At 41.3% G+C, this 24,507-nt stretch overlaps 1 protein-coding gene and 1 long non-coding RNA gene across 5 annotated transcripts in view; one reads left to right on the forward strand and one right to left on the reverse strand.

Moving 5' to 3' along the window:
• The window catches only part of ESR1 (estrogen receptor 1), a 218,292-nt gene that overhangs the window by 177,088 nt on the left and 16,697 nt on the right, over positions 1–24,507 (forward strand). For all 4 annotated transcript variants that reach the window (XM_053382194.1, XM_053382193.1, XM_053382196.1 and 1 more), the window contains one exon: positions 15,713–15,851. In XM_053382194.1, the coding sequence (XP_053238169.1) occupies positions 15,713–15,851 (139 nt within the window). The remainder of the gene's footprint in view (positions 1–15,712; positions 15,852–24,507) is intronic.
• The window catches only part of LOC128410663 (uncharacterized), a 114,601-nt gene that overhangs the window by 55,297 nt on the left and 34,797 nt on the right, over positions 1–24,507 (reverse strand). The window lies entirely within an intron of this gene.

A 24,507-nucleotide genomic window follows, 5' to 3' on the forward strand; every position in this document is an offset into this window, starting at 1 on the left:
CCCACCCTTAAACTTTGACAAGTAGGAGGGACAACCCACCTGCAAAGTCCCTTTTGGCCAAGGCCCACTTTTACCTGCACGACATCTGATGTCATATATGACTTCAAGTGTGGGGCAGGTGAGCATGGCTTGCCAGAAACACCCTCATAGGCCAAATTGGGAGGCCCGATAGACTGGACTAGGCCTCAGGATATAGGTTCTCCACCGCTGGTATGCATTACTTAGAATATGTTGACAGTGCCTATCATTTCAGTATGTATGTTCTTATGTTATATATGTTTAATAGTTTGATTACTTTTGCATTTGAGGCAAAAATATTAGTTAATAGTACAGTCGTACCTTGGTTTTTGAACAGCTTAGTTTCCAAATGTTTTGGCTCCCAAACGCCACAAACCCAGAAGTGACTGTTCTCATTTGCAAACTATTTTCGGAAGCCGAACGTCTGGGGCTTCCATGGCTTCTGATTGACTGCAGGAGCTGTGCTTTGGTTTTCAAAAGTTTTGGAAGTCGAACAGACTTCCAGAACAGATTCTGTTTGACTTCCAAGGTACAACTGTACTGGTATTAACTGTGACAATGTGAAGGGATAGATCAGGCATAGGCCAACTCAGCCCTCAAGATGTTTTTGGACTACAACTCCCATGATCCCTAGCTAACAGGACCAGTGGTCAGGGAAGATGGGAACTGTAGTCCCAAAAACATATGGAGGGCCGAGTTTGCCTACAGTTGGTAGATGATAGATAGATAGATAGATAGATAGATAGATAGATAGACAGACTGTTTCATGCATATAATTCAATGATCATTTAGCCTGCCATAATTTCTTTGAGAAATTTGGCTGCTTGAGATTTGGCAGGCACATGTACTTTCAGTGTATCTCATTATTTAACAAAGAAGCAGTTCTCAGTTGAAAGAGCTCAAACTTGTTAGGTGAGTGATGTGTTTTCTGGGAACATGCTGCTCATTAACTGGTTATGATTCTCCAGAAAGCCAAGTGAATACAAATGGTCAGCTGCATTCCAACTTCAAAATCTCCCCATAATATATTCCTTTGAGCTCTCAGATTGTGACACTCCCACACAGCAGTTAAAAGTATTCATGCTATTGCAGTTGTCAAGGGAAATTGTTATAATTTATTTTGCTGCCCCCTTTCTCCTTTCCTTTATGTCTTGCACATAGCCCTGGAGGGGACAGATGGGAGAAGCAGGACTCTGTTTAGCTTTATGATAAATTTATGATAAATTTGCTTTCCCAAGCAAAACCAGGCACATCATCCAAATAATGGGTGGGAGATTTGATATTTTAATAAAGATTGCAATGAGATTCTCTTGAAAAAATAATATTCTGCAGACAAAATAATATTTAAGTCTTACCCTTACATACTAATGCTTTAGAGGCTTAAATTCACCTAAGTGGATTCTGCTTTCAGTGCTGCAGGCAAGACAACGAAATTAGTTCTAGAATGTAGAAATGGAAGGAAGTACATCTATGTCTGTGAGTACATTCACCTGCCCATTTCCCCATGAACAAGCTGTTGGAATTCTTCAAACCTGAGCTATATGGAGACATCAAAATGGGTGCAGGTGCCTCTTCCAAAGACCAATTCTCTTTTCTAATGACTTAAAAGAATTACCAGTATCTGAAGAAGTGTGCATGCTCATGAAAGCTCATACCAATAACAAACTTAGTTGGTCTCTAAGGTGCTACTGGAAGGATTTTTTATTATTATTTAGTTCTGAAGATATAGTTCATTTATTTGGTACAGCACAGTATGTTCTCAGCAGCTTCTATTTGTAGATGAAGCACTGTCAGATTCAAGTTCATTTTAGATTTAGCAGATTCTGTTCTCCGTAGCCTTTTCTTGAAGGAATCCGTTTCTGTGTTTGTTTAATATGTTGGCATGCCTGATATGATTGCTGATCATCTCAAAGATAAGAACATTCCCTATTTTAAAAAGAGAGAAACTCACTGAAATGCTGTCTTCAGTTTGTTTTCCCTATTGTTTTAGGCTGGGTTTAAATTTCACATTAAAGCTTAGTTAAAAAGAAACTATGGTTTCATGCGAACAAGGACTGTAGTGTGCTCATGCACACTGCTCATCAATCTCTACTTTAATCCTCCCCTGCTCCTACTGTTGTCTCAACAGGGAGGACATAAACCTGAGGCTGACTTTATATCATATGTGAACCAGTGCTTGTTTTGCTTCAAGCAAACCCCGAGCAGAAGCTGAGCTTTGTTTCTGGCTTACTTCTTATAGTTTGTTTGAAGAAACATATCACAATTTGTTCCTAATGTGGCAACATCTGTTCATTCTTGTTGAACCTTTGTTCATTTTACACTATGGGTTAACGTGTTGGATGAACCAGTGCTTATTCAAACCATTGTCACCGGCTTAAACTAGGAATCAAAATTTTAAATTCCTAATATGAGCAAATGTTACTGATTTTCTACTTTCCTTTTCTTAATGCACATGTATTTTAAAGTGAAGTATGGCCTCCTGTTAGTTTGAAAGTAGAATTCCTCCATCTCTCAGAGCCTTAACCATAGAGGAATACAGGAATGAGAGCATAAACTGTCAGGAGCCCTATTCGGACATGGAGCATCACATTCGTGTGTGTGTGTGTGTGTGTGTGTGTGTGTGTGTTAGTATGTCCATTTAGTTAGTAGTGAAGACTGGGATTGGCTACCTCTAGTATAAATACAGCAAGCAGATACTTGGCCCTTGCCTGGGAATCAATGTGCTTCCATACACGCAGGCCAAAGTAGCTAGGATAGCAGCCGATCTTGTGAGCAGCATTAATTCCAACACCAAATCTCAGTAAAGCAGTAAGAGGGAGGGTACCAGATGAGGAAATGAATTAAATCTTCCTCCTACCATGTTTCCCCTTCAAAACCACTTCTTAAATCTGTTTTGCTCTTAGTGGGGTTCCATGTTTGCAATAATACTATCTAGTTTATGAAGTAGTTTAAAAACAGCAGGGCTAAAAGAAGCCCTCACTGGATCCTACCACCTTGGGATATTTTCAGCCAAGTTCCATTATTCGATTTTTGGGTCGAGTGTATAATATGCATCCTTGATAACACGTGCAAAAGTACACAGAAATGCAAACATGTTACCAAAACAGGTGAAGTTTTCAATGTTGGGGCAGAAGTCACAGTTTGTCACAGGCATATTGCTTTGTACACCAAGTATGGGGGGAGGGGAGCAATCAAACATGCACCTGGGTTAAAAATAAAGGTTTGCATTTATTGCAAAATAAAGTAATAATACTAATACTAATAATTTATTATTTATACCCCGCCCATCTGGCTGAGTTTCCCCAGCCTGGTGCCCAGCAGTGCTCTAGTGCCTGTGAAGCTATCTGTGGCACCCCAAGCAAGTGCCCCAAAACTCTGAACTATCTGTCTGTCTGTCTTTCTGTTAGTATCTAGCCCTCCTAGAAAGGTATGGAGCAAAAAGTGTAGTGTTTTCTGTGGTGTGCATTTGGCTACTGGCATGCATTCAGTTGTGACCCCTTTGTTGTTTTTAGCAGCAATAGCATCTGAGGGTGGGGGAGTGTTCTCCATAACGAGGACCAGCAAGATATAGCTGACTTCCCACAGTAAGCGTAAGATTGTTAGGGCTGGTTGTCTCTCTCATTTTATGTTGTGCCATACTCCTTGTGGTAGCCATTTTGTCTTATGCCATGCCCTTCTATGGCAACTGTTTTGTGACTGGTGCCACCAGCACTCCCAAAATTTGAAATGTGCCTACTGCTGGGTTAGTATATGCCAAAGTTTCACAGAGACCACCTGGCCCGGCCCAACGACTAAATCACTTAATTCAGTGGTGGAGGAGAGCAAGAGAAGAAGATAGATGGAGGTGGGGAAATTTGTTCTTGCCATATAAAGAGAGGAGAGGGTGGCAGAGATTGAGCAGGCTGCAGTGTAAGCTTAAGCACAATAGGGAAGCTAGAAATGTACAGGCAATGAGTTTGAGCCACTTATGGGTGAGTGTAGTTTCAGACAGACTTTCAGACAGAATATGCAAAGGTCTTTGGTGGAAAGAAAGATATGGGGTGAGGGCTGTCATGCATGGTGCTGCTGCCCTCACACATTCAAGCTGAACATCTGAATAGCACTTAAGGTGCTAAGTATTGCATTCATTACTATTTTGCCATGGGCAAAATAGCTATCTTCATTGCTTCAAAGAAGCAATGAAAGAAAATAAGTCATTCATGAATGATGCGTCTTTTTTCATCTTCTGGTGTGTTGTGCAGGGGGGTACTAACAGATCTCTACTGTGGCATGGTATCTGAACTCCAGAAGCCATCTGGAACCTCAATTTTCACATTACATCAGAAACAGAAGTTACTGTCAGGCTTCTATCAGGATGCTTCAGTTTAGTCTTAAGACGCAATAGGTATAACATAATTTTTACCCCTCTAATTTGTTTCTTTAATATAGTAGCTATGCCCAGAAAAGCCTTATCTGGGTTAATCGACACTTCAGCCTTTAAGTGCTGTCAACATTCAAGGAGGATGAAGTCCAGTTACAGGCTTCGCCCACCTGAATCCCATGAGCTACACCTGCTGCATATCGCTTCCTCTTCAGAGCCAAAAAACTTACCTCAGGACAGGTGGTGGTATAAGCCAGGGGTGGCAAAAGCAGCTGCTCCCAGGGGTCTAGGAGAAGTGCCCCCCATCAGGAACTGGTGGTAGGACAAGTGGGGGGAACTCTTGACTACAGTTCCCACTGTCCTGCTCCACTGGCCATACTCACTAGGGCTGATAGGAGTTGAGGTTCAGCAACATCCAGAGGGCCAAGGGTTCCCCACTCCTGTATGCAGTGTGAAGCATGGGACAGTCTTAACTGCACCATGACTGCATTCCTAAGTCTCTGAATCATGTGAGGGCCCATGGCCCTCCATGAATAGAGGTTAACAACATCTAAAGAGGACTTAGGTCTATCTGATATGTGTTGTTGTTGTTGTTTTAATGCCACTGCTAAGTTTACTGTTATGCTCCCTTTACTTATACTGACAGGACATTTGATGAATGTTCTGGGAAAAGAGGCTTCACTTTTTGGTCTGTGTGTCTTGTTTCAGCTTCCAAAATATCACAGAACCAAAAGTACTCCCTTGAGAGCCAACACAGCCAGTTCTCATGAAGTAGCAGGCAGCCATTATTTAGCTGTCTCCTGCCAGTGAGGGAGTTCAGTAGCTGCTGTTTTTTATGGTTGGTATACACGCTCGATAAGATAATGGTAATGGGATGGAAGACTTTGCTCAAATATTGTTTTATTACTATCTACAAAAATAAACACTTCATAGGTCTTGTAACATTTCTCTGGCAGGGAACTGCACATAGCCTTGTCTTCTAGTAATTGTATCACTTAATTATGTGATAAGACATTGTGTTCTTCAAAGAAGCACCTGAAAACTCTTATAGTTAAAACTGTACACCCACTCCATAAAGACAACAGAGGAGAGTGAGATCTGGAGTTCAAGCTGATTAATAAAGAAAGTTGAGAGCAACAATAGGTTTAGATTACAGGGGTGTCCAAACTTTTTAAAAAGAGGGCCAGATTTGATGAAGTGAAGGGCCATGAGGGCTGACCAAAGTTGCTGACCTTTTTTGGGATTGAAGTTGTAGTAAATACAGGGAACAAAGCAGAAAACACTATCCTATCAGCTGATGTGCTCTGAGGACTGCCACTCTTCCAATATAAAGAACGAAAACTCAATAACCCCTAATGGATAGGAACCTATTGAAAATGCACGATTGTTTCCACATCAACAGTGAAAATGAGCATTGTTTCATTTCCATCTGCTTGGAAACACTGGATATGCAGGCTGGTTCCTGTATGAGCTGATTCCCATTTATGATCATCTCTGGGATATGTGAGGCTGCTGCCGGGATCATGACCAGGCTCAGATGGAGGCAGCTTCTGAGCTAGCACTTGTATAGCTACTTGAATGCTACCTCAAATTTAAACTGGGACAGCTGCCACAGGACCTACATAAGCTGACTAGAAAACGTTATGCCTACACCAAGAAGCCTTGGGGCTGGCTGGTATTGCCTCTAGCGCATGCTGGATCTAGTGCATACTTACTACAAGTATGAAGAAGAAAAATAATAAATCAAGTTGTACAACTAAAAATTGTCCAAAGCAACTGGAGAATATTTTTATTCAGTTTCTTTCCCTGTAGAAAGTTATGTTGCTTTTGTTCCTTGACTTTAAATGAACTGATTGAATAACCAACCATTTAATCATTTTAAGTGATTCCATAACTCAAACAGAGCATGCATGCATGTGTGTGTGTGTGTCATGTATGCCCTACAGATGGAATATTGCAAGTGCTAGCTTAAGGCACAAGTTTGACCAGTTTAGATAAAACATTAGACATGTCCTTTAAAGTAAAAGGCATAATGCAACATTGACATTTTTATGGCCATCTCTATAATTATAATTGTAAATATTAACTGCAATTTCCCTTTAAAAGGTTTTTTCTGACTTGTATATAGTAAAGCCCATAACAGCAAATATAAAACAACCTTTTAAAATAATTTACACCAGATGCTAGTTTCTCTGACCACATCTCTCCTAATGCATGCTACCAGCTAATTGGGCTTAAAGGGGTAAATTTACAAATTATGGTTCAGTTCTTGGTGGGATGCAACATCTATGCAGAAAGGACCACTTTGGAGCAATTGGCTAAAGGGGAATATAGTCCTTTACATCCATTTACTATATGAGATAAGGACTATGCCTCAATAGGCAGTTTACAGTATTTAATGTCTGGTCTATTTTTACAGAAGGAGGAACTGGCTTATTTTTTTGTTTTGTTTCATTTTATTTCTGAAAAATGCATACAGTTGATCCTGTTGGTCAAGGGAAGTTTTGCCATCTTTAAACAAGATCTGGTTGGAAATATTTAACAAATCTCTGCAGATCTATGCAATGCAAAGCCCAATCCAGCCCAAGTTGAGCACTTTTTAAGCCCCATTGGTTTTAGTGAGAGATTTTAATATATGCTTACATCTCCACTATTGAAATTAACGAAGTTTTTAAAAAAATGAAATTAATTGATTTTGGCAAGATTCTAGACATATATTTTGGCATCTTGCTTGTATTGTGCTTTATGTTTTAGGGCACCAACCTCATACTTCAGCCTATTCACTCAAAGTGGAAAGGTCTTTGTTTTAATGACCCTGAACATTTCAGCAAACTTGGCCACCTCACTGCTCACTCCTACCTCTACATGGTTCATGAACAGGTTCCAATACCAATCTTTGTGGGACGCCACTTTCTACGTCTTTTGGAGAACTTTCCACTTATTCCTACTCTCTGCTTCCTGCTACTTAACCAACTCCTGATCCACAAGAAGACTTCTCTTATTCTATGACTACTCCTATTATTCCATGACTGTCAAGCTTAATGAAGTTAGTTTAGCAACATAAGAATAGCCTGCTGGATCAGACAAATGGCCCATCTAGTCCAGCATCCTAGTCTCACAGTGGGCAACTAGATGCCAGAACGTGAGCACAAGAGCACTTTCCCCTCTTGTGGTTTCTAGCAGCTGGTATTCTGAAGCATTGCTGCTTCCAAATTTGGAGGTAGTGCCTAAGTATAATGACTAGCAGCCATTTGTCTTACCCTCTCTTAAAGCCATTCAAATTAGTGGCCATCACTCCCTCCGGGGGACGGGGTTCCAGAGTTTGACTGTATGCTCCATAAAGAAGTATTTTTATTTTATCTGTTCTAAATTTTCCATTATTCAGCTTCATTGGATGTCCACAAGCAAGCTGCTAATAAGCTCTGGGCATACATACTGCTTCCTCTCCATCTCCATTGACCCCTCCAGTAGGGAAAATTATAACCAGGACCTTCATCAATATTTTGAATGATGGTTTAGCAAGCTGGAAAGGGCTGCCTGACACAGGCCAATGTGGATGAATCAAGTTCATATGCATAAAGTTGATAGCACATAGGTGTATTCTGTTCTTATACTCCTGTTTCTGATTTGCTGCCAACTCTTTGCAATGTATAACCCATCTGAATTAACATCCATGTTATTCTTCTTTTCCACATTTGACAGGTGAAAGCACTTGTAGTGTAGGCAGCAGATGAACACAAGCTGGGATTTGCCAAATGGTAACTTACTGTGGTAGGAGTGTAAGCATGTAGGGCAGCCACTTGTCTATAACTGTTGCTCATAGACAAAAGGTTCCCTCCACCCACTCACTCTTCTGCTTCCCTGGATTTCTGGTAAAGAAGTAAACTTTCCCTTCCTCCTTAGGCAGGTGCCACATATGACCCAAAGAGTATTTACTTTTCTTTCATTATGAAACAGCAAGTCATAAAGCTGTACGCTCTTTTTCTTCCTATAAAGGGAGAATAAAATACCATGGGGATGAAAAGCTTTCAATATGCAGATAACATCAAGCTATATTTCTCCTTTTCCCTGCTTGTGCTATTCACTAAATAACATACACATAGTAAAACTGTCAACAGCACTTTTATCTCTTAAACAACCAACAGCTGGCTTAAACTTCATGCATGCAAAAACTAAAGTGATGTTGCTCAGATGGAGGAAGGTTTAGCCAAGAAACCCTTTTGCCTCCTCATCCTTTACTGCTGTTTTTCAAAAAAAGGTTTTTCTAAGTCCCCATGAGAGGGTTGGGGACTAGCCAGTTTTTCATTCCCCCATGGAAAATCATTTGGGGACTACATTCCAGTGGTGGCAGGCTGAGAGGTAAAAAGTGGGAGCAATGGATGCAACTCCATTGATTTACAAGGAGCAATATGCAATATTCATTGAAAATACGTTTGTACAGAAGGCTTTTACACTCTCCCCTGTCTCCATTATTCATCCAGCCACGCAAGAGACATTATCATAGTTAGCTTTCCCCTCATTAACCGCAGGCTGTAACCAAGATTTGTTCTCATCCAAGCTGGTTAAGCTCTCTCTTCACTAACCTAGCTTTTGGTTAGTGAGGAGAGAGCTTAACCAGGAATCCCAGTTCAAAGGATATACTAAGGCAAACCTTGACTCATTGTGGCACAGCAGTGGAAAGCACCAAGGAGCAGCAATGTGGCTGCAAGCTCCTCTTGGTGAGCTTGAATGTTCACCCAGTCTCTGTAAACCATAGTTTGGCTTACAGTGTAGTGCAAACCCGGTCAATGTATTGGAAACTTGGATCCGGAGAAGTGATGCATGTGTATGTACTGAGTAATTTGCAGACAGAGAATACAAAACACAACTCTAATTAAAGGCAGGCAGCTGTAACTGAAACAGGTAAGCTATCAGCTTGAGATCAGTGCATGGGTGGTTGTACATACACACAAAACTCTGGTAGTGGAAATCACTGTTTTAAAAACAACAAACAAAAGTGTCAAGCTGTTTTTGAGACTGAACATTGGCTTGTCACTTCGGCAGCGGGAAATACTGCACCAAAAACAATGGATGAAATGCTGGCTGTGCATGTACCTGAGCTATGTGTGTGACTATTACAGTTCTTTGTATCGTGGCCGAAATCAGTAGAGGCAAAGCATATTTTGTGAAAAGAAAGTCTTACCAAGCAACACACAGGTAGACATTGGCTATAATCCACAATATCAGCACTTGCATTTTGACAGGGAACATTTATGCGTCATTTATGAAGTTGCTTATGAACCATTTGGACTAAAGTGAATAAGCAATAGGGGAAAAGGCTGTTGTTATATAATCTGGTGTTTTCCCTATATAAATGTGGTCTTGATTATGTTCCTGTTGACTAGACCGAAGCTTGAAATGTAGCCATGGTTCTGGAGTGCCAAAAGTTTGGCATTTCAATGTGAAATAAACACAATTTTAAAGAAAAAGTTGCTTGCTTGACTGAGCTGTCAGTGCCAGTGATCCTTTTTCAGAGACTGCAATGCCGTGCTGAGATGCAAAGTATAGTTTGTTGCAGAGGCTGTATATTTATGGCCTTGAGGCCCTAAGGATACTCTAGGTTCCCTTTCTGAATTTTCAGTTTTCATTTAAAAAATGCAAATCTCTGGCCCTTTACTTCTGGAGCTATAAAAAAGTGTAGAGGTAGAGCTTTATCAATTTGCTCAATGAATAAAGCAAATTTGCTCCTGGCAGACTCACAGATAAGTTATTTTGTTTAAGTTTCTGCAGAGTAACTTATCCTACCCTCTGAGTTCCCACATAAAATTAGGAAGCATTTTTTGCCATGATTTCAAACTCTGTACTAGAATTAATGTGGAAGCAGGAACAGAACTCTGGATCGTATTATATTTATCTTCATGTTTGCAAAGCTGTATTGAGGCATTTCCAACTGGGATGATTTCAGAAGACGACCTGTTTTAAAATCTAATATAGTTCAGAAAGAGATCACCCAATTAGTAGTTAAAAACATCTAGCTACTATACTGGATTTAAAGATTACCTTGTGCTGGGGGGGAGGGGGCAAAGGTTGCATGCTCCTGCGTTCCCCTAAACTTTATTATGAGTTCTTCTATCCTTATAGCAAATGATAAAGCAGATAGCTTCAATGTAAAACACACTTGTTTGATTCCTGTCTGTAAATCTTTAACTTAATTTGTAGTGTTCTACAGTGGCGTTAATGCATTCAAAGAAAACGTCAGTTTATATTTAAACAATAAAAAGTTTAAAAGACAACACTCCACTCCACTCCACTGTGTCAAATGCTTTCTTGATGTCAGCTCCTTCCTTCTTTGTAATGATGCCTTTATGTTGAGAGCTCAGTGCCTCTTCATTACAATCAAAACCAAGAACAGCTAGGCCAGAAATTCCATAGCATCACCAATTTGGGGGTGGCACTAGCCTGACCATAGCCTCAACCATTCTTCAAGAAAGGAATGGGGTGCAAGCAGTGGAATAGAAATACAGTAAAGGCACCTGGCTAATATTAATGGGCAGGGAGTTCTAAAGAGTAGGTGCAGCCACACTAAATGATCTATTCCTGCGTTTAGTTACATCTATCTATTTCTATTAACTGGGATAGCCTTAAAGATCTCAGATTCTATCATGTTTGGGGAATAAGATTGATACAGTTTTTAAATAAAATAAAATAATTCAAATTAATTCATCATACCTTAAATCGAAACTGGAAGGAATTCCCTTCCTTTTCCAATAATTTATTGGTCTTTTTTTTTTTTTAGAGAGAGAGAATGGTTGTTCTACAAAAGTAATAATGTTAGCAGTTTCTCATCAGTATTGATTTGCTCTGACTTTTTCCTGAATGAATCTAATTCTGCCTAAATATTTGGCTCTGAATTTTCTTAGTGCAGGGTGTGGAATCTTTTTCAATGTGAGGTCCATATTCCCTGCTGGGCAGTCTTCTCAAGGTGTGGTAGGTGTTGCAAAGTGGGTGTGGCCAGACACACACTACTGCCTATCCTCCATCCTGGCAAGCAGGAGGCATTATCACAGGACGCATTCCAGTGGGTCCAATCATTAGAGGGCACAGAGCAAGTGGTGGCTTAGGGGGCATGGGGTGAGCAGAGTCCTAAGGGAGGGTGCATGGAGGTTGTATTTGGTCCCCAGGCTTGTGGTTTCCCACCCTTGTTTTAGTGCAACATTTTTACTTTTGTAATTATTTATTTGATTTGAACCTGAAAAAAGTATTTCCTATTTTGAGAATTCTAAGACCACCAGAGTACACAACAGAAGTTTCCATTTGCTGTTTCAAGGTTTTTGATAAACAATCTAAAAATGAAACAGAGGACTCATGCATTCTCTTTGTCAGTACACCACATTACTCACACCAGCAGAACTAACTCACCTGGGGGGGGTTTCTGCTTCCCAGTATATTGGGGAACCTCCAACTACATTAGTTTTGCTCTGACAACAGGTTTCTTTCTTTGCTGATGAAGTGGAATGCACTCCGTATCATATGGCCCTTCAGCCAGCCTTCTGCTAGTAAGATTGCTACATTAATTTCATTTTTTCTATTTTGGTAATTTATGGTTAAAATTATTTTATTATTTAATTTCTAAAATCACTACAAAATAACTTCACTGATCATATTATTTTATTTCAAAATTTAAGGAGAGGCAAAATTCTCCTAGGCATTCAATTAAGTTGTTGCCTTCTGCTTTTTCTTTTAAACATATTGGTTTAATATTATTACTGCTACTTCTGTTGTCACATTCTTTGACATGATCTTCCATAGGTTAAACTTTACTTTCAGTGCTTAATTGGGATGCCAGTAAATACTTTAACAAATATATGTATTTCTTCAAGGTTTTTTCTGTTTTTACTGATAATTTTTTGTTTTCTTTTTGTAAACTGCTTTGAAGTGTAACTGCAACATAAATCTTGTGAAATAAATAAATAAAATAAATGTATCTCAAACAATGAAAGAGCAAAAAGAATACATCAAAATTGATATATAAGTTAAAACAATAGATTGCATAGTTTCAAGCTCCAAGCAACCAACTGTACAATACTTCCCCCAGTTCCAACAGAAGAACACACAGTTCCCAGGTGCAAGAGAACACAGAGTTCCCAGCTCTAATCAGAACACACAGTTCCTAAATCAAAGCAACCAGTTGCAGAATTTTGGGCTTAGGCAATCAATTGCAAATTTCCCAATAAACAGTCGGGTAAGAAGAAAAAAAGCTCTCCTTAATTGTACAAATCCACAATAAACAGGTGTAGCAAATACTTGGTTGACTTGGTTATCTTCTAATTCAGACACATCAGACACAGCCTAAGTTTATGTGTAATTATCAAATTATTTATCAAACAGAATAGCTAAGTTGTTCTGCTAGACAAGAGTATACCCCCCGACACAAAATCTTAGTCGTTAATTGCTGCTTTTGATGCAAATATTATTCCTCTATGATCCAAATCCTAAAAAATCTTGGTAGGATTATTCTTTTAAGCAAAAGACACCACTTCTCAAAACAATTCAACCTGTGATTAGGGACCAAGAAGTAAAATAATCTGTCTTCTCAATACATATCCCATGCTAGTTATTGTTACTGAGATATATAGTTCCTAAAATAGACTAATTACACAGCTTCACCAGACAAAAGTAACTCAAGCAGCATACATACCGTATTTTTCGCTCTATAACACGCACCTGACCATAACACGCACGTAGTTTTTAGAGGAGGAAAACAAGAAAAAAATATTCTAAATGAAACAGTGGATGTATGATTTTTGTGGTTCATGCTGTGGCCACAGATATGTGACCTGACGGTGAGTTTGGGGTGACCTAGTGCAAAAATCCTGAGGATCCATGTGGATCCGTGCTTTGTAACCACGTTTTAAGTGGGGAGGGAAGGAAAAGAACTCAAGGGACAAGGAGCACGCGTGGGGGGTTTGGAGAAGGATGCTGCTAATAATGCAAGAGAGGCTCCTCTCCGGCTTTGCTCCTTTAGAACAAGCAGGCTCTGCGTCTCTCCCTCCTCCCCGGCAAGGAAACCATGATAGTAACCACTCTGAGACAAATCAAGAAAAATTGCGACCAACACTCTCCCCCAACAAGCGCAGTGAGGTCAAAACACACACACACGCAGAGAGAGAACTGGCCCTAAAGTCGCAGGGCGCTGGAAGTCGCAGGGGCGCTGGGGGAGTGAACGGGAAGCAAGAGAAGGAGAAGGAGCCATCTCACACACACAGACACACAGAGTGTCGATTCTAAAGTCGCAGGGGCGCAGGGAGAGTGAACGGGAAGCAAGAGAAGGAGAAGGAGCCCTCACACACAGAGAGACACACAGAGTGTCGATTCTAAAGTCGCAGGGGCGCAGGGAGAGTGAACGGGAAGCAAGAGAAGGAGAAGGAGCCCTCACACACAGAGAGACACACAGAGTGTCGATTCTAAAGTCGCAGGGGCGCAGGGAGAGTGAACGGAAGCAAGAGAAGGAGAAGGAGCCCTCACACACACAGAGACACACAGAGTGTCAATTCTAAAGTCGGAGGGAGAGCGCAGGGGCGCAGGGAGAGTGAACGGGAAGCAGCAGGAGGAGAACGATAGCTCAAGCACACACACACACAGCCCCTACAGTGGCTAATCCAAAATCGGACAGCAAAAAACTGCAGGCAGGGACAGAGAGCACGGGGTTGTTTTAAAGCAGCCAACCCCACTCTACTTCTCTCCCTCCTCCCGGCTAGGCTGGCTGAAAAGCTTTGCTGCTACTTAGCAGCTCAGTGGGGAGGAGAGAGGAACATAGAGGACGGGGTTGTTTTAAAGCAGCCAACCCCGCTCTGCTTCTCTCCCTCCTCCCCGGCTCCGCTAGCTGACAGGAGCCGCTTACACCCGCTTTGCTGTTTCAAAGCGAGCCACGGACTGCTCACAACTGCAGCAGATTCCCCCGCCATCTGTAGGCATTCGCTCCATAACACGCACAGACATTTCCCCTTACTTTCTAGGAGGAAAAATCTGCGTGTTATGGAGCGAAATTTACGGTAATTCCTTTTAAGAATTCATAGACAGAGTTCTCCACATCCTCTCCTGTGAGCAATCTCCAGAGTATATTCTGGTGATTGTCAAGCTGTGGTCTCGGCCACTAAAATTCAAGTTGCCAGAAATGACTTGGCAGGCAGTAGGCATTCCACCAACAGTCTCAGTTACTTTTTTAGCACCCAAAGGTGATAGGACAGACCAAGGTTGCAGTCAGGGGGGCAGATGTTCAGAGTTGGATCTATATTTTTGTGTGGAGGGAGGGGTGGCTGGAGGATTAGCCAGCTTTTCACCCATTATCTAAATTAAATTCATTCTGATTGGAAGAGTAATCTCATAAAATAAAAAGTCTGAGGTGCCTTTGTTTGTTTGTATTTATCCTGGGTGGTATGAACAAGAATTCCAGGTGAAGCAATCAATGTACTCACCCTGGCTATGGGCCAGGGCGCAAAACAGACTGGAAATATACGTTTTAGTATGCTGGTTTCAAAGATGTGGTTTAAAAATGTAGTCAGAAGGTTCTACATTGCAAAAGGAGTGTAAATTCATTGCAGAATATTGAGGTCTGAAATGTGAAAGGACTTAGAATTAAAATAGTCAAGGATTCCATATAATATTTTCTTTATCATCTGTTGATGGACTATCTATGCTCCAAGTGTCAACACCCTTGCTTAAGTTGAGGGAAGATTGGGAGTACCATGTAGCATAATCATGCCACGAAACATGCATGGAGCCTTGGTATGGAAGGTTAGCAGTGTGTGATTTATAGTGCATGAAGATTCCAAATGTGTAGCTTAAGAAGGAAAGCCAAAGATTTTTTTACCACAGAAGTAGTGATTTTTATATTCTGAGTTTTCAAGACCACAGAAAATCAACAACTTGTCAAATTACTATTATGCATTTTAAACAACTGTATTGATATTCCAATAGCAAACACAAGGGGGAAAGAAAGAATATTATTATTTTAAAAGTTAGCTATGATTCAGTCTTTCTGATCTGAACTGGTCCAGGGAGCTCTAATACCCCCCCCCAAATTATTCCAATATGTATACTTGCATTTAAAGAAAGGTTTTATTGTCATGTTTGTGTTCCACCCTTCATTTGAGGTTGTAAGGGCAGCATGCCTGAGGTTATCTTGTTTTTCTATCACAATTCTGTGAAACAGGTTAAGGTAAGGGATAGTAGCAGCATTTTCTAGGGAACTCTGTGCCAAGCAGGGTTAGGTCTCTTATACCCAGACCCCACCACTGTATCACACCAGCTACTGTTTTCACATTGCCACATACTGGTCTTCATTTTCTTCTTTAGGGTTTGTGGATTTATCACTCCATGATCAGGTCCATCTCCTGGAATGTGCCTGGCTTGAGATACTGATGATTGGCTTAGTGTGGCGGTCCATGGAGCATCCAGGAAAGCTATTGTTTGCCCCTAACCTGCTGTTGGACAGGTCAGTCCACATGTTCTTTGTTTGTTTATTTCTGTTATTTACTGTTGTAACTGTCATGCTATGCAATATTATTAGTATCAGCCTGACCTGCTACCATGCCATTCATACCAAATGCCAGTCGCAGAAGAGGACAAGCCTAAAACTGGAACACTAACAGTATTGTATCTATACATTTACACAATGAAGCCTGGAGTCAGGATGCATATCAATACCAGCAACAAATGCCACTTAACTGATTTCATGCTATGTGTGTATTTGCTGAACCATATTTCAAGAGTATTACAATGAGAGAGATGAGCTTAGTAGTTTCTCCAGAATGATATTTATTTGTTTATTGCATTTATATCCCATTCTTTCCCCAATATAGAACTCAGGGCAGCATACATGTTGTTTCCCTGTCTCTTCTAAACAAAGTTAGTCACTTAAATATAGGACTTGCTTCTAGTTAAACTAACATCTGGCAGGTTCTGAGATTCTCCTGCAATTTTGGCAAATACTTTCAAACAAATAACTGTGTGAAAATGCTGAGAGAGAAGCGACCGTTTGGGGATCAATATTTCTTTTATCTATGAATTTGGGGGGAAAAAAGCAGGGACTTCCGGGTTAGCGCCATCGCCTAATGGCGGATTCCCTCCGAGCTCCGGAGGGAATCGGCTCAGCAGGGGTCGGGTCCTGCCGCCGCGGCGACGCGGGAACCCTCAGAAACCACAGGCGCTGAAGCCTGTGGACCTGGTGACTCGGCGGGCACCATTTGCGCCCCCCGACCTGCGAAGGAGCCTTTTTAAAGGCTCCGGAACGGGGGGACGGAGAGCGGTGCGGTGCTGTGAGTCGACTGCTTCCCCTGCTGAGTGAAGCCGCATGCCATGGACGGAGAGCGCTGACTTCTTTCTCTGAACATTTGGATTAAAAGCAACAACCCGTGAGTAATTATGGAAAATGGACTTAAAAGGGAAATTTTCTTTGGGAATTAGGCACGACCGGGTAAGGTGTAAAGAGGAAGTCCGCCTACCTGCCTTGTAAACATCGTAAAGCAAGGATTTTACAACTAAGGTTGTGAGAATACCTTTCTTTGTGGATAAAAGCAATTAACTCCACGTTTTGGCAACTTAAGTGATTGTGCTGGAGGATAAGAGCTAACATTGAGAACGGAATTCACCCCTCCCCCAAGACCTGGGAGCGATCGGTGAGAGAGCCTGCGGAAGAGACATAAAGACTTTGACAGCTGTCAAACTAGCTGTCAAAGTTGGGAAAAAAGGAGAACTTTGTTTCTGCTGTCTTTGCTGGTTATATTCGTTACAATTTGGTAACAAATTGTTAAAAATAAAGAAGAAAAGGCTAACTTGACTTTTGGGTTGGAACTGGAAGATACTAAGAAACTAGAATCCCTCTAGAGGGGGTTTAGGACATTACAAAAATGGCTGTAAGTGGAAAAACACTGGCTGAATTGGAGAGGACTTTTTTTCTCTTGGGAAAGTTGCAGGAACAGAGTGATGTTTTGGCTACAAATGTTACAATACTGAATGGAACAGTAAATAAAGTTGCTGAGCCTGGGAGGGACTTGACTCAAGTTTTTGCAGCTGAACAGGAAAGTTTTGCAGTTGACTTAAAAATTTTTGCAGCTGAACAAGAAAAGAAATTTGAGAAATCTGAGAATGTGATGAAAGAGGAACATGATGATTTGAAGGAAAAAGAAGGAGGAGCTATAATGCCACAGATGATTGAGGAGAGCCAGAGGCCGGTTAAGATGGATATAAAGGAAAATAAGATCAGGATGATGAAAATTTGGTTTGAATTGAAGAAGGGAGAATGGAGAGATCTCTCTATGTGGAGATCTGAAGACCTATGGAATACAAACCTGGCTAAAGTGGAAACTGGAGCTTTTGGTACATTTGGACTTAAGAGAAGTAAGAAACAAGATTTTGGCTCCATTTTTAAATATGGAGGCCTGGCTGGAAGAAACATGGACCTTACTGGGACAGAGCTCCTTCGAGATTTGGAGTTTAATATAAAGGACTATCAAAAAAACCGGCAAAGAGGAATTGAGAGAGAATTGAGAGCCTCGGACGTGAGGTCGCCAGGCTGACTGCAGATGGACTGATGGACTTTTGTTGGGGTTCGAAACCGGGAAAGGGGGTGGTGGGGCTTTGGGAATCCAAAGGGTGTATAACTATATTCTGTTTCATTTAATTTGGTTTTGCCACTAACATAAAAATGGGGATTTTGGGGAAGGGAATTGGGGCCGACCTTAGAAAAAGACCTTTAAGAATAAGTATTGACGTATAAAGATTGAGATTTATAAGTTAAAATTGGTTAACTAAAATGATGGGGCTGACCTTAGAAAAAGATTTTTAAGAATAAGTATTGATGTATAAAGATTGAGATTTATAAGTTAAAATTGGTTAACTAAAATGAATTAGAGAAAATAAGGTAAAGTTTGGGGACAAGAACTTGCTGAGCTAAAAATTGGAACTGGAATACAAGAAGGGGAGGTGTGGGGAAGTCAAGGAAATTGGTTATTGACAGTAAGAAATGTAAATTTTATGTGTTTTTAATTGTATTTTTATGTTTTTTCTTTATTTTTTGAAAATTCCAATAAATATCTTTTAAAAAAAAGAATTTGAAAAAAGCAGCAACAGTAGAAATGGACCAATAGTCCAAATAGCCTGTTTTTCTTTTTAAAATAGACTAAAGATTGCTATTCCATTCTTAGAGGCTGAGGGTGGTTCTTTGCAGCACACAAATATTTCCTTTAGAATTGAGCCAGAGACCTGGTTTCTGGTGGCTGCCATTATTGCAGCAGCCAGAGAAACAGGATGGGAAAATATTGTTGTCAATCAAGTGCTGTTGTTGGTGTTTATGTTGGTGTTTGAAATATTCCCCTGACCTTTTATTAAATCACAGTTAAAACTGTTTTAGCTTTACCATTTGATATTTCATAACTATTCCTCAATTCACCTTGGAACTTGAAATGGGAAGCTGGAATGGAGACAGCTTGGACAGCAGACATCCTACATATTCATTCTTGAGTAATGCAAGGGGTAGCAAAATCAAACCCCTGCTTTCTTTATTGGTGTTCCTTTATTATTAAGATTTAAATGAACAAATAATAACCCCTCATCCTTGCAGAGAAAACGTTTCATTAGTTTTTGCAGTGCCAACGCATACAGTAAGAACGCATACTCCAGTGGAAAGTTAGGTAGAATTGGACTTTTTTAAAAAACGATAACTATTTCAGTTTTTCCTGTCTCTTTTTTGGATTAGGTACCATTTATATTATCAAGCAATGTTCAAAAGAATGAGGAATTGAATACAGTGGTGCCCCGCAAGACGAACGCCTCGCAAGACGGAAAACCCGCTAGACGAAAGGGTTTTCCGTTTTGGAGGCGCTTCGCAAAACGAATTTCCCTATGGGGTTGCTTCGCAAGACGAAAAAATCTTGCGTCCCCCCGCAGGTTTTTTTCGCTTTTTTCGCCCTTTTCCTAAGCCGCTAAGCCGCTTATCAGCTGTTCCGCTGATAAGCCGCTTAACAGCTGATCGCGAAAAGCCGCTTGACAGCTGCAGCACTAATCCGCTAAGCTGTCAATGGGCTTGCTTCGCAAGACGAAAAAACCGCTAGACGAAGAGAATCGCGGAACGGATTCTTTTCGTCTAGCGAGGCACAACTGTACTAGCAGTTCACAGACAGTGCACTTTCAAAACATCCCTTAAAGGGGATTCTATTCACAGTACATTGCAAAAATCCAAATGAAATGTTACCATTGAATGGATAACTGTGGCCAGGAGGAGCTGAAGTAGTGCAGGAGCCTAAGCTGATGAATGGAACTTTACAGAGTAAATATAAAATAACAACAAAAATAGCAAATAAAATAAGAACAGCAGCAGAGAAAACAAGACAAAAGATAAAAGGTTAAGGAACAGGGTGGCTAGATGCAAAAGAGGGCAGGGCTTCTTGCATAGTAGAGGGAATTTCAACAGTGTAGTTTGTCGTGCAAAAGAACAGGCATGCTTTTCTTTTTCACCTGCCTACCCTGTTGAACCTTTTTCAGCTGCTTTCAAAACTTATGATAAAGGTCCCTGCTAATGATTTTTCAATGGCTATAGTCATGAAGTGCAGAAGCATTTTCACCAGGCTAGTTCAGATAAAATTTTAGATGCTGAGAATTCAGTGTTTTCAACACATCAAATAATTGCCAGCAGAAGTCGGGAAGAAATTCCCTTGTTTCATAAAAAGGCAGTAAATGAGCAGAAAGCTCCCCCCCTTTCCTTTTAAGTCACTGCATAAAGACATTTTCAGATGCCGGATATAAGACTTAACAGAGTGTTAGCCACTATTTTTATTATAATTTCTGGGTTGGAATTACTACACAAATTCCACTGAACAGCAGAATAATGTGTGGTCTTTAAGAGCACAATCCTGTTTATGTTTATTCTGAAGTTCATTTTATTAAGTTCAATGGGATTTACTAAGTCACTTCTGTTGCACAATTTTACTGCTTAAATTGTCAAAGGAACTTCTCTGGGAGATGTTTATTAAATAGATATCTTTACTGCTTTTCAATCCTGCAATACAATAAATATCAATAGTTATCAGGATAAACAACTCAGTAACTAAGGGCACCAGGGACTGGTACTAAAGTTCAGGGAAATCCTGGGTAAACAGAACATAAGATGACCCTGCTGGGTCTTGCCACTGGCTCATCTAGTCCAGCATCCTGACCTCATAGCGGCCAACCAGATGCCAGGTGCCTGCAGCACTTGAGTGTAACAGTACCTGAGCGCAGCTGTGCTCTGCCCACTTGCAATTCCCAGCAGCTGGTATTCAGAAGCATACCCACTCTGACAGTGAAGGTGGAACATGTCCATCATGGCTTGTATTGTTGATAGCCTTTATCCTCCATGATAAATCCAACATTCAGCTTCATTGGATGCCTATGTGTTATGGTGTTACGAGAGAAGGTGCAAACGTTTGCTCTACCCTTTTCGCCATATCTGCCATGCATAGTTTTATAAATTTCTATTACTTCACCTCTTACTCTCCTTTTCTCTAAACTAAAAAAAATCCCAAATGCCTTCCTCAAAGGAAAGGTGCTCCACCCCCTTGATTATGTTAGTTGCCCTTTTCTGAAGCTTTGCCAACTCTGCTATATCCTTTTTGAGGTGAGGCGACCAGAACCGTACACAGTATTCCAAATGCATAAAATCACCATGTCAAGCAAGTCATTAAAATATAGAAATGAATATTTCCAAGAATGAATAATGCTTATAAGGCTGCAATCCAACACACACTTAGCCCTATTAAACTTAAGGGACATCTGAATAGACATGTCTGAATAGACATGTACATGATTGTGTTGTGAAATAATTAGCTTCACTTCTACATACCTGTTTTTGTTGTACTTCACTCTCCAAATAGCTTGAACTATTGAGACCTAATTCACACTGCTAAATTCCACTATTCAAAAGTATATGCAGGTATATGAGGACATAGACAAATTGCAACATGGAACAGGCTACACATACAGTAATCTAGCAGTCATTTTTGTGATTGCAGCTGCTGGGGAAAGTGGAAGCAGTTATAGAGATGGCTGCTAGATCATCATATTTGTGCCAGCCTTTCTTTAGAGTGGATATGCACCCTATATTACAGAGGCCAGTCATTTGATGGAAGGGCTGTCAGAGGATAGTAATCTATTGGAAGGCATCAGCTATTGTGGTGGAGCAGCTGCAAATGTTCCTGAATGACATATATCTGCTTTAATTGGGGACTGAATCAGTCTTGGTGGCCCTGAACAATGGCCTTTATCAAGAGGTGGATGGGGGAATGTGCCCTCTTACTCGTAGTTTTCAGTGGCTTTTGATACTATTGACCACAGTATTCAGAGAGCAGAATTGAGAGAGTGTACCTCACCCTTTAGCACTTGTAATAGTTCCCACAGGACACTATTTTGTCTCCAGTACTATTTGGGAGCAGTCATCAGGAGTTTTGGGGCATGGTGTTATCAGTATGCTGAAGACACACAGCTCTATTTCTCCATAACACCTGAATCAGGAGAGGTTGAGTATTCTGGATGAAGGCCAGTGGACTTAAGCTATTATCTTGGGAAGACAGAAGCTTTGAGGGTATGTGGCTCCATATCTGGAAGATAGACCAATTGCTTGTTCTGGATGGGGCTGCACTCCATAAGAAGGAGCAGGTACGTAACTTGGGGTATTCCTTGATATATAATTGTCATTAGAGGCCAAAATGATCTCTGTGGCTAGAAGTGTCTTTTGCCATTTTCAGCTCAGATGCCATCTACTGTGTATTTGGATTGGAATAGCATGGCCACTGTACTGGTGACCTTGAGAGTGGATTATTACATTGTGTTCTGTGTATATTTACTAATGAGACTTTATGTATGGGATGGAATTGTGGTGTATGTTGGCGAGTCATGTTGTGTTACCTGTCCATGTGTGAGTTTGTGTGAATGTGTGTGAAAGAGAGGATGGTGGTAAAGTGAGTTGTATTAGTAAGGCCAGAACAGTATAAGATATGGCATTGAGGTCCACCAGATCTGGGCTGGGATATGAGCTCCAGAGTCTCAAACTGCTCAGCTCAAAGAAAACCTAGTAGCCTTTAGGAACTATTGTTTTCCCAAAGGCTGCTGGCAATTAGCGTAGACCTTGGTAAAGCCATTAAGACGTTATGTTCTGGAATGCTTCTATTCAGCCTTCCTGCTGGGAGTAAAGCAAGACGCTTACAATAAGCTACCTGAAACTCCAGCCCTGACAGTGGTTGGAAAGGCCAGTAGTTCCAAAACCAAAGCCTCTTGGGAAAGGTACCTTCAATGGGCAATGGTGTCTTCTGCATCCCCTTCTCACCAACACCATTTTCTGGACTAAAGTGAGTGGCAAATGAATGGTGCAGAGGAGGAGCTGGTTGTGGGCCTCCAGGTGATACTGACCATTGACACAGGCCTTGGGACACACTTTCATCATTCCCATGCCTTCTGACTAGTGCACCACTGCCATCACTAGCCACATCAGAAGTGTTTATAAGGAAGGGGTTACTCGGAGATCAAGGATGGGTAGGTGGGAGAGAGTGTAAAGGAATGCAGAGGGCTCAAGTTTCGTTTTTATACTGAATTCAGGCTGTCTCAGAAATAAATCAAGCTATCTTCCATTTCTTATGAGTTCATTCCTCAACACAGTCCAGATAAAATCCTATAATGCAAAAGACCTCACAATTTACTCTCCCCACACACACTTCTGATACAGTGATAGATTATGCAGCTGGAGGATAAACTGCCATCTAGACTCCTTTAACCATTTGATAAGACTGCCTTTCCTGTCACCTGGGTCTCTTATGTGTAAAACTAAATAGTAGGCATTTTGTTGTTCTATAATCACAGACAAAATAGAGCAGTTAGTTAAACCTGGTGCTATGGATTTATATTCACATCCACTATGAAAGCAAAGGTGGCACATGGATAGAGTTTTAGCTTTGAATTTGGGAGATCAGTAACAAATGATAGTTTAGTTGTTAGCTTTTGCTACACCATTAATTTCTCCTAGCACAAGCTGAAGCATGTTTGCTCATATGTAAGTTTGCCAGATGCTGGTAGACGTTCTTGATAAGGATGCGGCTCCATTTGAATGATTGTTTAGGGGCCAGGGAATTGTCTGCTCTGCCGGTTGGTCTGGAGAGAGGGTTGACTCCTCCCTCTGGAAAGGAGGCAAGAGGCTTCAGTGAACCCTGCTTGGTCCTTCCAGTAGGAGGTGTCATCCCCATCAGGAATGTTCTCCAGCAGCATATTCAAACAGAAATTTATGGTAAGACAAATTTCTGTTTTCTACTGAATTCAATGGCAATTATACTCTAGTAAAGGTTACATAGGGGACGCGGGTGGCGCTGTGGGTAAAAGCCTCAGCACCTAGGGCTTGCCAATCGAAAGGTCGGCGGTTCGAATCCCCGCGGCGGGGTGCGCTCCCGTTGTTCGGTCCCAGCGCCTGCCAACCTAGCAGTTCGAAAGCACTCCCGGGTGCAAGTAGATAAATAGGGACCGCTTACCAGCGGGAACGTAAACGGCGTTTCCGTGTGCTGCGCCAGGCTCGCCAGATGCAGCTTTGTCACTCTGGCCACGTGACCCGGAAGTGTCTCCGGACAGCGCTGGCCCCTTAAGTGAGATGGGCGCACAACCCTAGAGTCTGTCAAGACTGGCCCTTACGGGCAGGGGTACCTTTACCTTTAAAGGTTACATATAGGGATGCGGGTGGCACTGTGGTCTAAACCACTGAGCCTCTTGGGCTTGCCGATCAGAAGGTCGCGGTTCGAATCCCCGCAGTAGGGTGAGCTCCTGTTGCTCGGTCCCAGCACCTGCCAACCTAGCAGTTTGAAAGCACTCCAAAAAGTGCAAGTAGATAAATAGGTACCGCTCCAGCGGGAAGGTAAACGGCGTTTCCATGCGTTGCTCTGGTTTCGGTGTTCTGTTGCGCCAGAAGCAGCTTAGTCATGCTGGCTACATGACCCAGAAAAACTGTCTCTGGACAAACGCAAGCTCCCTCGGGCTGTAAAGCGAGATGAGCACTGCAACCCCAGAGTCATCTGCAACTGGACTTAACTGTCAGGAGTCCTTTACCTTTTTAAAGGTTGCATAGGATTTTAGTGTCAGACTCT

This window comes from Podarcis raffonei, chromosome 3 (assembly GCF_027172205.1).
Source record: "Podarcis raffonei isolate rPodRaf1 chromosome 3, rPodRaf1.pri, whole genome shotgun sequence".
NCBI lineage: Eukaryota > Metazoa > Chordata > Lepidosauria > Squamata > Lacertidae > Podarcis > Podarcis raffonei.